The sequence below is a fragment of the Aethalodelphis obliquidens genome, unplaced genomic scaffold, assembly GCF_003676395.1.
Source record: "Aethalodelphis obliquidens isolate GAN/ISIS:26980383/991018 unplaced genomic scaffold, ASM367639v1 scaffold12, whole genome shotgun sequence".
Classification (NCBI taxonomy): Eukaryota; Metazoa; Chordata; class Mammalia; order Artiodactyla; family Delphinidae; genus Aethalodelphis; species Aethalodelphis obliquidens.
In genome coordinates this window covers 23,601,052-23,614,925 of record NW_020837956.1, presented here as the reverse complement: position 1 = coordinate 23,614,925, position 13,874 = coordinate 23,601,052, and the positions used below count along the sequence as shown (strand labels likewise).

General features: G+C 42.7%; 1 protein-coding gene across 1 annotated transcript in view; it reads left to right on the top strand.

Annotated features, from left to right (window-relative positions):
* The first annotated feature begins 2,167 nt into the window (after positions 1-2,167).
* RAB10 (RAB10, member RAS oncogene family) overlaps positions 2,168-13,874 on the top strand; it is a 76,045-nt gene continuing 64,338 nt past the window's right edge. The window contains exon 1 of the mRNA XM_027113652.1: positions 2,168-3,046. Coding sequence (XP_026969453.1) covers positions 2,920-3,046 — 127 coding nt within the window. The 5' untranslated portion in view covers positions 2,168-2,919. The remainder of the gene's footprint in view (positions 3,047-13,874) is intronic.

Genomic DNA, 13,874 nt, shown 5'->3' with positions numbered 1-13,874 from the left:
AAAGGCTCTAACTGATAAAACTGTTGGAAACAACTGGGATAAACAAAGAAATTTAAAAAAAATTATTTTTCATTTTTAGTTGCCCACTGTCCCCAACATTTTTGTAGTGGAACTAATTAGGCTTTCTATGTTTAAAAATCATAACTTTCTAAAATGCTTCACAACATTGGGGCTTGAGTTAATTGTAGTTCTTTTGAAAGGAAGAATCACATTAATACTGATGATTTTCCTGAATGTTATGACTCTGAATTGATGACAAACCTGTGAGGCACTGATCATAGCTCATTTTGTGATGTGCATGGCTAGGCTATTTTAGAATTGTGGCATTATTCCTAATAAGACATTCCCAGTTGGAGAAAGAATGATTCATAGAGAATAAGGTTTAAATGACAAGAGCAATTCCAGAAACAGAGCGGAGAGTGAGATTAGAGAAGACAGGCATCTTCAGAAACGAACGAAGCTTTAGGGGTAGTTGGAAAAGAAGAATGTAAGACAAGTCTTCAAAGAATGGGAGACTGAAATACGATTACCCTACTGCCTAAAGACTAATTTTAATTACATATTAAATACACAAACATTTTGGTGGTGGTGGGGCGTAAAAATGCAGTTTTTACTTCTTTCCCAATCCCTGTTGCTTTTTTTTTTTTTTTTTTTTTTGCGGTACGCGGTCCTCTCACTGCTGTGGCCTCTCCCGTTGCCGAGCATAGGCTCCGGACGCGCAGGCTCAGTGGCCATGGCTCACGGGCCCAGCCGCTCTGCGGCATGTGGGATCTTTCCGGCCCGGGGCACGAACCCGCTTCCCCAGCATCAGCAGGCGGACTCTCAACCACTGCGCTACCAGGGAAGCCCCAATCCCTGTTTCTTGCTTTCCAGATGTCTCAGGGTTTTCTCCTGTATCGGGCTGAACCAGCCCACCAGGTTCAACTACTCTGCCATCACATCCTAGGTGTGCTTCGGAGCCATGACACACACTAAGAAAGGTAGGGCAGGAGTATGAACATTTAAACTACAGAAAGGAAGAAGAAAGCGAAGGTATACCTGAGACTGATGGAAAGAGAGGGAAGGAAGAGTGCTAGGCATATGAAAAGAAAGTGCAAGGAAAAGGCAGCGGGGTTGGGGCTGGCTTCACTATCTCTCAATTTGGTACATTGATGGTTCGATTCTGGCGGCAGGGAGGGGCCCCGCTTCCTCAGCATGGTGCTATTGGGCTCTCCCTATTGCAAAAGGGTGGCCAAGGGCTTCCCCGCTGGCACAGTAGTTAAGACTCTGCCTGCCAATGCAGGGGACACGGGTTCGAGCCCAGGTCTGGGAAGATCCCACATGCCGCGGGGCAACTAAGCCTGTGTGCCACAACTACAGAGCCTGCGCTCTAGAGCCCGCGAGCCACAACTACTGAGGCCGCGTGCTACAACTACTGAGACCGAGTGCTACAACTACTGAAGCCCAGGCGCCTAAAGCCTGTGTTCTGCAACAAGAGAAGCCACCGCAAAGAGAAGCCCGTGCACCGCAACGAAGAGTAGACCCAGCTCGCCGCAACTAGAGAAAGCCCGCGTGCAGCAACGAAGACCCAACGCAGCCAAAAATAAAAATAAATAATAAAAAAATTAATTAATAAAAAAGAAAGTGTCCAAGTTCTGGAGCCGGTTCTCCACGTAGAGCACAGCACCGGCGCTTCCACTTGGTGGGGAGGTTGGCCCTGCACCCAAGTGTTCCTCGGCCCTCTACTCCTCGCCCTGGAGGGCAGATTACATCATCCCAACTGAGCAGCGTGGCCAGTTTTTCCCATTTCAAACTCCTGCTCTCTTGAACGCCAACTCTGGTTCCTTAAGTAAACCGGGACGGAGCTTAATGTTTCCCCCGCCCCGACTAGCCACGAGAGAGGGCACTCAGGATGCGCCTCATTTTAGCAAAGAGGCTATTAAATGACCCAGGGCGCTACTTTTTCTCACATTTACGGCTACAGCTACACAGGAACACACGGCGACCCAAGCTCTTGGCTGCGCCAAGACTCTCAGCGAAACACACGCGCCAAACGCGGCCCGAAGCATCCTCAGCTAAGCCCGGTGAGCGACCTGAGGAGGAAAACGGTGGATGTCAAAGGGCTACTCCAGCATGCCGCGCCTGCGCAGTCACTAGGCAGCGCCCCCCCGCGGGGCGTGCTCGTAACGCTGCGCACCCTATCAGACGGCCGCAGGGAGCGCGCCCGCGGCCTCGCCCTCTCTCGTCCCTCCCCTCTCTAGTCTCCGTCGGGGCTTAGACTGAGGCTCGGAGACCTAACGCTCCACTCTGCGCCCCCGCGGGCCCCCACGCCCTCTGATGCGCGTGCGCAGAGGCGGCCCGTAGGGCGAGGGCGCGAGGGGAGGGCGGGCGTACGTCCTTGCGTGCGTCTCAGGCAGCGCGCACGCCGGCGTGAGAGGGCACGGGGAAAAGGTGGCTCTGGCCGGGGCGGCTCGGCTTCCTGTGGCTATGTAGCTGAGCTCGTCGGCTCCGGGTCCTCCTTCGCTGCCATCGCCGCGTCCTAGCGCGGAGCGGCTGCTCGCGAGGGATACTGTCTTCACGCCCGCCGCTCTCCCTCGACGGCTGAGCTTGCTTGCTCGCCCGTGGGAGCGTCCCGGCCGAGCAGCCCTGAGGGGGGAGGGGAGGCCATTTTGTCCCGACCGACTCCCCGGAACCGGGCGGAGCGGCTGGGAGAGGCTGCGGAGCCGCGGTCGCCGCCCTCGGAGGCACCGGACGCTTCCACCGTCGGGGCTTCCTCGACGAGGCTGTTCCTAGGTCGCCCGCGCCCTCTCGAGCCCTCCTTTTTCCCACGCTTTCCCGGTCCTCCGGCCTGAGAACGCCCGAGAGAGGAGGAGTTGGCCGTAGTGAGAGGGACCGATCCCTTGGGGCCGCCGGCGGCGAGAGCCTGTGCCGCTCCTCCCAATGGCGAAGAAGACGTACGACCTGCTTTTCAAGCTGCTCCTGATAGGGGACTCGGGAGTGGGGAAGACCTGCGTCCTTTTTCGTTTTTCGGATGATGCCTTCAATACCACCTTTATTTCCACCATAGGTAAGACCTGTGGGAGGGTGGTGTGCGGTCTCTGCATCTGCAAACCGTTTCTTTTATTCCAGACATCTTGCTTCCAGTAATATACGCCTTTGTTTCAGTGATTCTGATTCCAGGCGACAGACCCAAGTTACTGTTTGAATCGGCATCGAGCTTTCTGGGGCGGGGTCTTCCCAAGCTTTGCATCCGGTCTTTTGCTTTCAAGTCTCTCACTCTGCTCGGTGCCTGCTGTTACAAAATATGCAGCATTAACAGCGTTCCAGAATCCTATTTCTTTAAGCGTCTGGATTGGCTTTTTCCATGTTTGTGTGGCGTTACTAGCTGTACGATATTTGTAAGGGATTTATTTTGGTGGTTGGGACTGAAGCACTAGGAGTCATTTGGTAAAGGCCTGGATTCATACTTCAGGGCAAAGAAGATTCCATATGGTCTTAAAGTAAACTTGAGGATTTGTGTGAGGAATAATTAAGGCAAATTAGAAGGGAAAAGTGAGTTGCTCGGCGTTGACTAATCCATTGATGTGTCAAACAATCGGAGGCTCTTCGTGCTTGGGGTGGGACTCTCTGGCATGTTTGCTCACAGAGCTGTTCGAGACATCAACAGAAGCAGTAATCTAATGGAGACGATCAGCTTCTGTCCTCGAACCCGAAAAAATGAAGTTCTCCCTTCTGTTTACGCTAGAATTTACAGGGAAGTGTCTTGCCAGTCGTAGCCTTGGGACTTCTAATGTACTTTTCACCTCATGTTTCAGAATTATTTAGTGTGAAAATAAGAGCTAAAGATTGACCTTTTAAATCGGTTTCCCGTTTAGGAAAAGAAAAGGGAACGCTCTAGGAAAGTCCCATTTGACTCTGCTGAGACAATTTAGTGCATTAACACGAATTGTGTTAAATGGGTTGTATGCGAAATCCGTTTTTTCCCCCCCACACAATAAATATCTTAAAGGACACATAGTTGTCTCTGTCACTTGGGGCCCAGAACACAGCGTTGGGGCAGTGCAATGAAACCCATTTTTAAGTGTAACTAGTTTTATACTAAGATGAGTTTTTAAAAAAGCAACTGTAGTCTTTGAACTCTGGTAGTTGTCACAATTAAGCTGATTTCAAACAGTTTATAGCATTTGGAATCGTTGATTTGGATTTCTTGTGATAAATATTTGTCACCTACTTAATTCATTCTCATAAAACAAATTTTACTGAATTTAAATTGGGCAAGTGATCATTTAAACTACGTTTTGATTTTACTCCCTTTTTTGGGGGGAGGGGGTCATTGTAATCATTATTTCCTGAGTGTCATACTGCTCTCTAGACCTGTCATAAATTTCACGAAACTTAGAACTTGTTCTCTGCCTGTGGGTTAGCACTTCCTACCACTATGTTTACTTTTAATATTCCACTTTTAGCTGTATCTGGGTGGGTCAGGTAGTTAGATAGTTCAGTAAATATTTATTGAGCACCTAATGCTAGGCACTGTTTTAGGGACTGGGGATAGATAAGTGAACACAATAGACCTTTTAAGGAGCAGTCTAGTGAGGACAATCACAATAGAGTGTGGAAAGTGCTACAGTGGGGGTAAGCATGGGAAGGAGGGGTGACTAGCCCAAATTAGGCGCTTGCATGGAGATGGTGTCTAAAATGAAGTCTGAAGGACAGATAGGAATTGGAACACGGGTGGGGTAGGGCCTTTCTGGAAAAGGGAGCATTGAATAAACCTGTAGTAAGATCAGGGATTTAATTCACGTGGTCAACTTTAACCTTTCATTGAGAAGGGTAGGGGGTGGAGGGTAGGAAGCAAAACATTAACTCCATCTACTCTTGTCTTTTTTAATGAGTGCATACCCTCAACTAAAGCCCAATCCTGTAAGATAATGACATAATCTTCTTGTGTAGTCTTTCTTTTTTACTTTTTTTTTTTTTTTGGCTGCCCCGCAAGACTTGTGGGACCTTAGTTCCCTGACCAGGGATTGAACCTGCACCCTCTGCAGTGAAAGCTGGGAGTCCTAACCACTGAACCGCCAGGGAATTCCTTGTGTAGTCTTTTTACTAGGGAAAATGTGTAGTAATTTAGAATCAAACCTGCTGGGTTGGAATCCTAGTTCCACAGGTTACTAGTTAGGGAACTTTGGCAAGTTAATTAATCTCTGTCTGCTTGTTTCTTCTTTAAATAGTGTTAATAATAGGACCTATCACATAAGGTAGTTGTGAGGATTTTATGGGTCATTGAGAGCAAAGCACCTAGCGTGGTGCCAGGCACACTGTAGGAGCACAGTGCATGCATATTAGCTGTATGTGGAACTTGTGACCCTTCTGCTGCTGAAGTGAGGCAGAACAAGGTACTTTATGGATTGAATGCCCTGCATGCAGTGTTCCCACAAATATTTGTTAGTGCTCTGCTAAACAATTTCACTTTAGATTCTGAAACTTTAATATTTTGATATAAAAGTGTGATATGTATGATATTTTGATATATAAGATATACTGAACAGTGTAAGCTGAGAAATGGATAAATACATGGGTGTAAAATTCTGAGTACAGCTCCAACACATTGCATGTATTAGCTCTGTGTGCAGGTTTTAGAAGTCTGCTGGCATCTTAACACCAGTGCATCCAAAAGAAATATAATGTGAGTCACATAGATAATATTTTTTAGTAGCCACATTTAAAAAGTAAAAGAAGTATTTAATACTAATTTTAACTCATGTTATCCAGTCTTATAATTTTATTATGTAATCAAGATTAAAAAATAGTTGAGACATTTTACATTCTTTTTCTCCAGAGTGTATGTTATATTTACAGCTCATCTCAATTTAGATTAAGCACATTTCAGGTGCTGAGTGTGGCTAGTGCTGCCATATTGGACAATGCATGTTTAAACAGTATAAACTAGCCAGTTGGCTAATGTGCAGATGATTAGAGATACTTGGAATGTGTACTACTTTTAGGACATTTTAAATTTCATCAGTTGACTAGGATGTTTTTTTGTTTTGCTTTGCTTTTTAAAAAATCTAGAGCACTCTCTAATTATGAATGATACTGAAATTTGAGTTGTCACTTGATTGTTAAAACCTCTTGAGGTTTGGACAGAAGTAGTTACCTTGCAGGTGTTCAGTAGGGCCAAACTGCCGGTATAACGCTGGCCCTCATTATTTTAGGCACAGTCATTTCAGTTACTTATTGGCTATTGATTCTTGGAAGAAATAATTTCTATAGGCTTATGGTGCTTACTTACAGTGCTTACACATACTACCGTATTTAAAATTTTCTGTATATTTTCACTTCCCACACATCTGTGTCAGAAATTGTGTATGTTGTTTATGGTCAGATTTATTGTAGACAGAGTTGTAAAAACAAATTACTGGTATGTTCCACACTCACCAATCGCAAAGTGAATCCAAGGGCACTGGAATATATAAGCTGCACAAGGACAGAGGGCTTTGTCTTTTAGCTGATAGATGCTAAGCACCTAGAAGAGTCCCTGCATTTAATGGGTGCATGGTAAATAGTGAATGAAGGCAGGCAGACAGACAGGTAGTAAGTATAATCAGCATCCTCTAGAATTGGCTAGTTTTATTTTAACATTTCTTGTCTACCTACTTTCTGAGCATTAAATATGTGAAGTAGATTGAGGTCAGATTTTACATAAGAAAATCAACTGTTTGGCTAATAGAGTAATTTTAGGGTAAAACTGGTCTTGGAAACTCAGATTGTTGAAGTATTTGCTAAAGAGAGGTACTGCTTTCGGATGGGCAGATTTCATTGGTTTATTTGGCTATAACCCTGTTGGCAGTATGAGCTCAGGAAAGCATTACCCTTTTCGTGATATGGTAGGTACTTGGACTCGTCCCAAAGCAGAAATTTTTAGTGGGCTGTTTTACTGAAAGTGCTGTCTTTTGGTGGTGTTAATCCTCCCTCCACCCCTCGACTTCATATTACTTTTTCTGTTAGGACTGTCTTTCACTGGGAAACGGAGTCTCTGGGTTCCATGTAAAAAATTAAATTGGTGGGCTTCCCTGGTGGCGCAGTGGTTGAGAGTCCGCCTGCCGATGCAGGGGACATGGGTTCGTGCCCCGGTCCGGGAGGATCCCACATGCCGCGGAGCGGCTGGGCCCGTGAGCCATGGCCACTGAGCCTGCACGTCCGGAGCTTGTGCTCCGCAACGGGAGAGGCCACAACAGTGAGAGGCCCGCATACCGAAAAAAAAAAAAATTAAATTGGTAAAGGCTCTTGCCTCTGGGAGAGGTATAAAATGAACACACCCTTTTTGTTGTCTTTCTGAGTGTTTTTACTAAGCGTTGGAAGAGTAGGATGGTTCCACTAACATGCATTTAAGAATTGGTTTATTTAATTGAAATGAGCCCATTTTATATGAGAGGCTGCTTTTTAGAGAATTGAGCAAAACCTTTTTCATATTAAACGTGACAGGACTTTGCTGTGACACCCAGGCAGTGGCTCATGCTGCAGGAATGCCAGCGTGCCCAATGAATTTTTCTTTAAAAAAAAAAATTTATTTATTTATTTATTTATTTTTGACTGTGTTGGTCTTCGCTGCGGTGCGCGGGCTTCTCATTGAGGTGGCTTATCTTATTGCAGAGCTCCCACTCTAGGCGCGCGAGCTCAGTAGTTGTGGCATGTGGGTTCGGTAGTTGTGGCTCACGGGCTTGAGAGCACAGGCTCAGTAGTTGTGGCGCATGGGATTACTTGCTCTGCGGCACGTGGGATCTTCCCGGACCAGGGCTCGAACCTGTGTCCCCCACATTCCCAACTACTGCACTACCAGGGAAGCCCGCCTAAGGAATTTCTTTCATTTGAACTTGTATTTTTAGGATTGATTAAGAACTATCCCGAGATTTTCCCAAAGAAGATACAAAGGGCCAGTAAACACATGAAAAGATGTTCAACATCACTAATCATTAGGGAAATGCAAATCAAAACCACTATGTGACGTTACTTCACATCCATTAGGATGACTGACATCAAAAATTAACTTTGGGAAAAAAAAAAAGAACTTTGTCATAGACTTATCTGTTCGAGTCCCTGCTTTCAGTTCTTTTGGGTATATACCTGGAAGTGGCATTGCTAGATCATACCATAATTCTATTTTTAATTTTTTGGGAAACCACCATATTGTTTTCCACAGTGGCTGCACAGTTTTATGTTGCCATAGCACTGCACCAGGGTCTTATTTCTCCGCATCCTCATCAACACTTGTTATTGTCTGTTTAGTAGCATTATTCACAGTAGCCGAAAGGTGGAAACAACCCAAACGTGCATAGACCAATGAATGGATACACAAGATGTAGCATATACATACAATGGAATATTATTGAACCTTAAAAAGGAGTGAAATTCTGATAGATTTTACAACATGGATAAACACTGAAAACACTATGCTAAGTGAAACAGGCCAGACACAAATAGACAAATACTGCATAAAATCATTTATGTGAGGTACCTAGAATAGGTCAATTCATAGAGAAAGTAGAATAGTGGTTACCAGGGCCTGGGGACTGGGTAATGGGAAGTTATTGGCTAATGTGTACAGAATTTCAGTTAGTGGGGAATTATTGCTTAAAGGGTACAGAGTTTCAGTTTGGGAAGATAAAAAAGTTTTGGAGATGGATAGTGGTGATGGTTGCACAGCAGTGTGAATATATTTAATGCCACTGAATTGTATACTTGGAAATGGTTAACATGCACAGAAGGACAAATACTGCATGATTCCATTTATATGAGGTATTTAAAGTTGTCAAATTCATAGAAACAGAAAGTAGAATAGTAGAAAGTAGAATGATAGTCTCCCAGGGACTGGGGGGAGGGGGAAATGGGGAGTTGTTTAATGGATAGAGTATAGTTTTAGTTTTATGAGCTGAAGAAGTTTTGGAGATCTGTTGTGTATCAATGCAAATACACTTAACACTACTACACTATACACTTAAAACTGGTTAAGTTGGTATATTTTTATGTTATGTGTTTTTTTTTACTGAAATTTAAAAAATGGTTTAAATGGTCAATTTTATGTTACGTATATTTTACTACCAAAAAGCCCCCAAAAAACTCTTTGCCACTTGACACAGCTCTCTAAAAGGGCATTTAATCACAGACAGCCCCTCACTGTTTCATGTGATAACTACTGTTAACCAGTGGTCATTGAGTCAAGAGGATCCTTTAAGGTACTTTCCCATGCTTTATTATTACCGGTCTGTACTTTGAGATACTGAAGGCAGGTTTGTCTTTTTGTTGTGTGTATCTACATAGATCTCCTTGGAATATTAATACAGGAAAATACCCTAATATGAATTTTTTTTTCCTTTTTTTAGCATGTTGGGTCTTAGTTGCTGGGCGCAGGCCTCTCTAGTTGCAGTGAGCAGAGTGGGGGGGCTGCTGTTCGTTGCGGTGCGTGGGCTTCTCATTGCAGTGGCTTCTCTTGTTGCAGAGCACAGGCTCTAGGCGGGCAGGCCTCAGTAGTTGTGGCATGTGGGCTCAGTAGTTGTGGCTCGTGGGCTGTAGAGCTCAGGCTCAGTAGTTGTGGCGCACAGGCTTTGTTGCTCCGCGGCATGTAGGATCTTCTGGACCAAGGATCAAACCCATGTCGCCTGCATTGGCAGGCGGATTCTTATCCACTGCACCACCAGGGAAACTGAGTCAGGAAACTGAGACTGATGAGGGGAGGTAACTTGCAGAAGATTATATGGCTAATTAGTGAAAGAGTTTTGACTAAAATCCACATCCAATCCTGTTCATGGCTGTGTTTCTCATCCTGAGAATTTCATTGTTTTGTTTGAAAAAATTAATGATAGGGTCATTCTCCTACTCATCAGTTTTAATTTGAAAAGTGGAGTTACAGTGGTTTATTGTTGTTTTGTCTTTGTTTTGACAGAAGTGGGAAAGTAACAAGTCTCAGCACCAAATACCAAGGGGTTTGTTCAGGTTACTTGTCTTTTGCAAACAGAGCGTAACACAGCAGAGCTGAGCTGATAATGTTAGAAATGATTATTTTATTTTCAAGAATTATCATGTATAATGGTATACGAGATGTGGCAAAGGAAATACTGATATTCCTGTTCGGTTTGTAAAGGGAAAGAATGATAGGAGAAATACTGTCAATCTGTTTCAACTTTTAACAGTACAGAGTTGTCCAGCCAGTGCTGTGATAGCAATTGTGATTAACCGAGAAATAGGGGCTTGTTGAGTTGATTTACAAATAAGAGACCGTTATTTAGCACAAAATATAAATTTGTGAATAGCTAAGAGATCTGCATGGGAAGACTGCTTATGGAGATGGTTCAGTCATAAAGGTAGAGTGTAAAAGAGCTATAAAGTGTTGAGACCATTGTCTGAACCCAAAGACTGATAAAAGTCTTGAAAAGGTCATGGATTTGCTTCCTTCAAAGAGGTGAATATTGGGGGTTAATGGATTAAGTCCTTTAAATTTGGGTCATAAGAAAAGGAATTTGAAAAGAAGACTAGAGTAAAATTTTGGTGAAGAAAACTCATCTGAAGGTAAATCTCAAATGAGAAAAAACATTATATTTGAAGATAGTAGTACCATATAGTTTGAGTTACAAACAAAAGTAATTGCTTGATATTTATCCTTCTTTCCAGAGATGAAAAATCATATTTTTGGGGAAAACAGCAACTGGTGATGGAACACTAAGTTTCCAGCAAACAGAGCATCCAAGGTTGTAAAACATTAGAAAATGGAAAGAAACATTATTCTGGAGACCCAAAAAGTACAATGTAGCAAAATCAGAACAGAGGACAGTATTGATTTGTTTCTTTCATATCAGTAGCAGTGCTTACACAGGCTTTTTTAAATTGACATTTTTATTAAGGCAGTTGTAGATTCACATGCAGTTGTAAAAAGCAGTACAGAAGGATCCCTTGTACACTTTGCCCAGTTTCTCCTAATGGTAACATTTTGTGAAACTGTGGTATAATATCACAGCCAGGATATTGTCATCTGTTACAGCACACCAGTCTTACTCAAATTTCTCTAGTTTTACTTGTACTCATTTGTGTGTGTATGAAATTCACTACAGTTTTGTCACTTCTGTAGGTTCATGTAGCCACCACCACAGTCAAGATACTGAACAGTTCCAAGAGACAAGGATCCCTTGTGTTCTTTTTTAACTTATACCCCTTTCCTCCCTCCACCCCCGCTTCTCTCCTCCAAAAATTTGTCCTCCATTTATAAAATTTTGTCATTCACAAATGTAATATAAATGGAACCATATACGATGTAACCTTTTGGGATTTGCTTTTATTCAGTCGGCTTAATTCCCTGGAGATTCATCCAAGTTGTATGCATCAGTAGTACCTTTTTTATTATTGAGTAGTATTTCATGGTATGCATTCCCCACAGTTTGGTTAACGACTCACCCATTGGGGAACACCTGGGCTGATTCCAGTTTCTGGCTGTTATAAATAAAGCTGCTATGAATTTTTGTGTAGAAGGTTTTGTATGATCATAAATTTTTGTTTCTCTGGGATAAATGCCTAATAGTGCAATTACTGGGTCATATGGTAATTGCATGTTTAGTTTTATAAGAAACTACTGAACTGTTTCTCCAGTGGCTGTGCTATTTTATATTCCTTCAATAGCGTGTGAGTGACCTTGTTTCTCTGCATCTTCACCAGCATTTGGTGGTTTTACTATTTTGTGTTTTAGCTATTCTGATAAGTGTGTAGTAATAATCTCATTGTTGTTTTAAATCGCATTTCCTTGATAGCCAGAGGTGTTGAAAAATCTTTTTATGTTCTTATTTGCCATCTGTGTGTTCTCTGGTGAAATATCTGTTCACGTCAGTTGCCCATTTTCTAATTGCATTCTTTTTTCTTTTTTTTTTTTTACTATTGAGTTTCGTGAGCTCTTTATACATTTTATTTTATTTATTTGGGTGCGTTGGGTCTTCGTTGCTGCACGCGAGTTGCGGTGAGCGGAGGCTACTCTTCGTTGCAGTGTGCGGGCTTCTCATTGCGGTGGCTTCTCTTCTTGCCATGGGCTCTAGGCACGTGGGCTTCAATAGTTGTGGCACGTGGGCTTCAGTAGTTGTGGCGCACAGGCTTAGTTGCTCCGTGGCATGTGGGATCTTCCCGGACCAGGGCTTGAACCTGTGTCCCCTGCACTGGCAGGCGAATTCTGCACCACCAGGGAAGTCCCTTGAAAGCTTTTTAAAGTTAATTTTTACCAGTGATGTGTACACATATTTGAAGTTAAGTAAACTGCTAAGAGATTTATAGTAACAAAAAAAGCAGTCTCCTGACTCATTTCCTCTCCATCTTCAGTCCTTTTCTTTAGAAGCATCTTCTACCTCTTCTGTTACATACTCCTATATTTTCAAAATATAAGGTATACAGCCATCTCTTGAGTATTAATATTAGATGAAAATTTTAACCTGTTATAATCTCATCCCACTTTTATCCCAGTTTTTTTTGTTAAATTGATATCCAGTGGTTACGTTAATATGGCCATGTGAATATTCCCTATCAAGCCAAATAGTCTGTTATGACTCTGTTTCCTTTTCTCCGAAGTTGAAAGTTCTCTTTATTTGATTAATTTCCTTTACCCATTAGCAAGTCTTCCTATATCCTTCAACAACCTCTCAGAATGACTTTCTACACAGTCAAGCCATTAGAGATATATATATATTTCTTCCTGGATGCCTCTCTTCTAGGTCTTTCTCCTTCTTGCTTCTGTTCCCTTAGCCTCTCTCATGTGAGATACTGTTGTTAATTTATTGCCTTGGATCATATCATTCTCTAGTAGCTTCTTGCAAAAAGGGTACATGGCAAAGGACATTTTTTGAGACTTTCCATATTTGATAATGTCTAAATTCTTTCCTTTCACTCCATCGAAAGTTTGACAGGGCCTAGGGTTCTGGTTTGAAAATAATTTTCCCTTAGGATTTTGAAAGTATTACTTTTGTCTTTTAGCTTCTGATGTTGTTGGCAGGTACAATACCATTCTGATTCTTTTTTTTTTTTGCGGTACACTGGCCTCTCACCGTTGTGGCCTCTCCCGTTGCGGGACTCCGGATGCGCAGGCTCAGCTCCGGACGCGCAGGCTCAACGGCCATGGCTCACGGACTCAGCCGCTCCGCGGCATGTGGAATCTTCCGGTTCTGGGACACGAACCCGCGTCCCCTGCATCGGCAGGCGGACTCTCAACCACTGCGCCACCAGGGAAGCCCTCATTCTGATTATTTATCCATCGTTTATGGCCTAGTTTGTCTCTGTAAGTTTTTAGATTTTTTAATTTTTTTGAATTCCTGGTAACAGATCATGTACCTTAGTGGGTGGGTCTTTTTAAAAATAAATCTATCATTCTCGATACTTGGTGGGCCTTTCCAGGTCCTTAACTTCTTCACGTTTTCTTACATTTTTTCCTCCTGTGATTTTCTTCCCTTTTTTTTCTGTTTTTAGTTGGATGTTGGACTTCCTGGATTGATTGTATAATTTTCTATTTTCTAGCTTTGCTAATTCGTTCTTTCTGGGAGATTTCTTTGACTTTATCTTTTAACTTTTCTATTGAAGATTTTATTTCAGCTGTAGTATGTTTAAATTTCTAGTGCTTTTCTGCTTTATTCCTTAAAATTTGTTTTTTAAGCATTCTGTTCCTGTTTTATAAATACGGTATCTTTCTTGGAAGATAGGTTTTTTGACATTTTCTTCTTGACTCTCTTTTTCCTTCAAGTTTTCCATACCCATGTTTGTTTTATTCTGTATTTTATTTTAGAGGCCTTTCTCAAATGATTGGTGATTTCAGGACATACGTTCATAATTAAGAATGGGTCGTTGAATCAGCTGCACTTCAATAAGATTTTTTTAAAAAG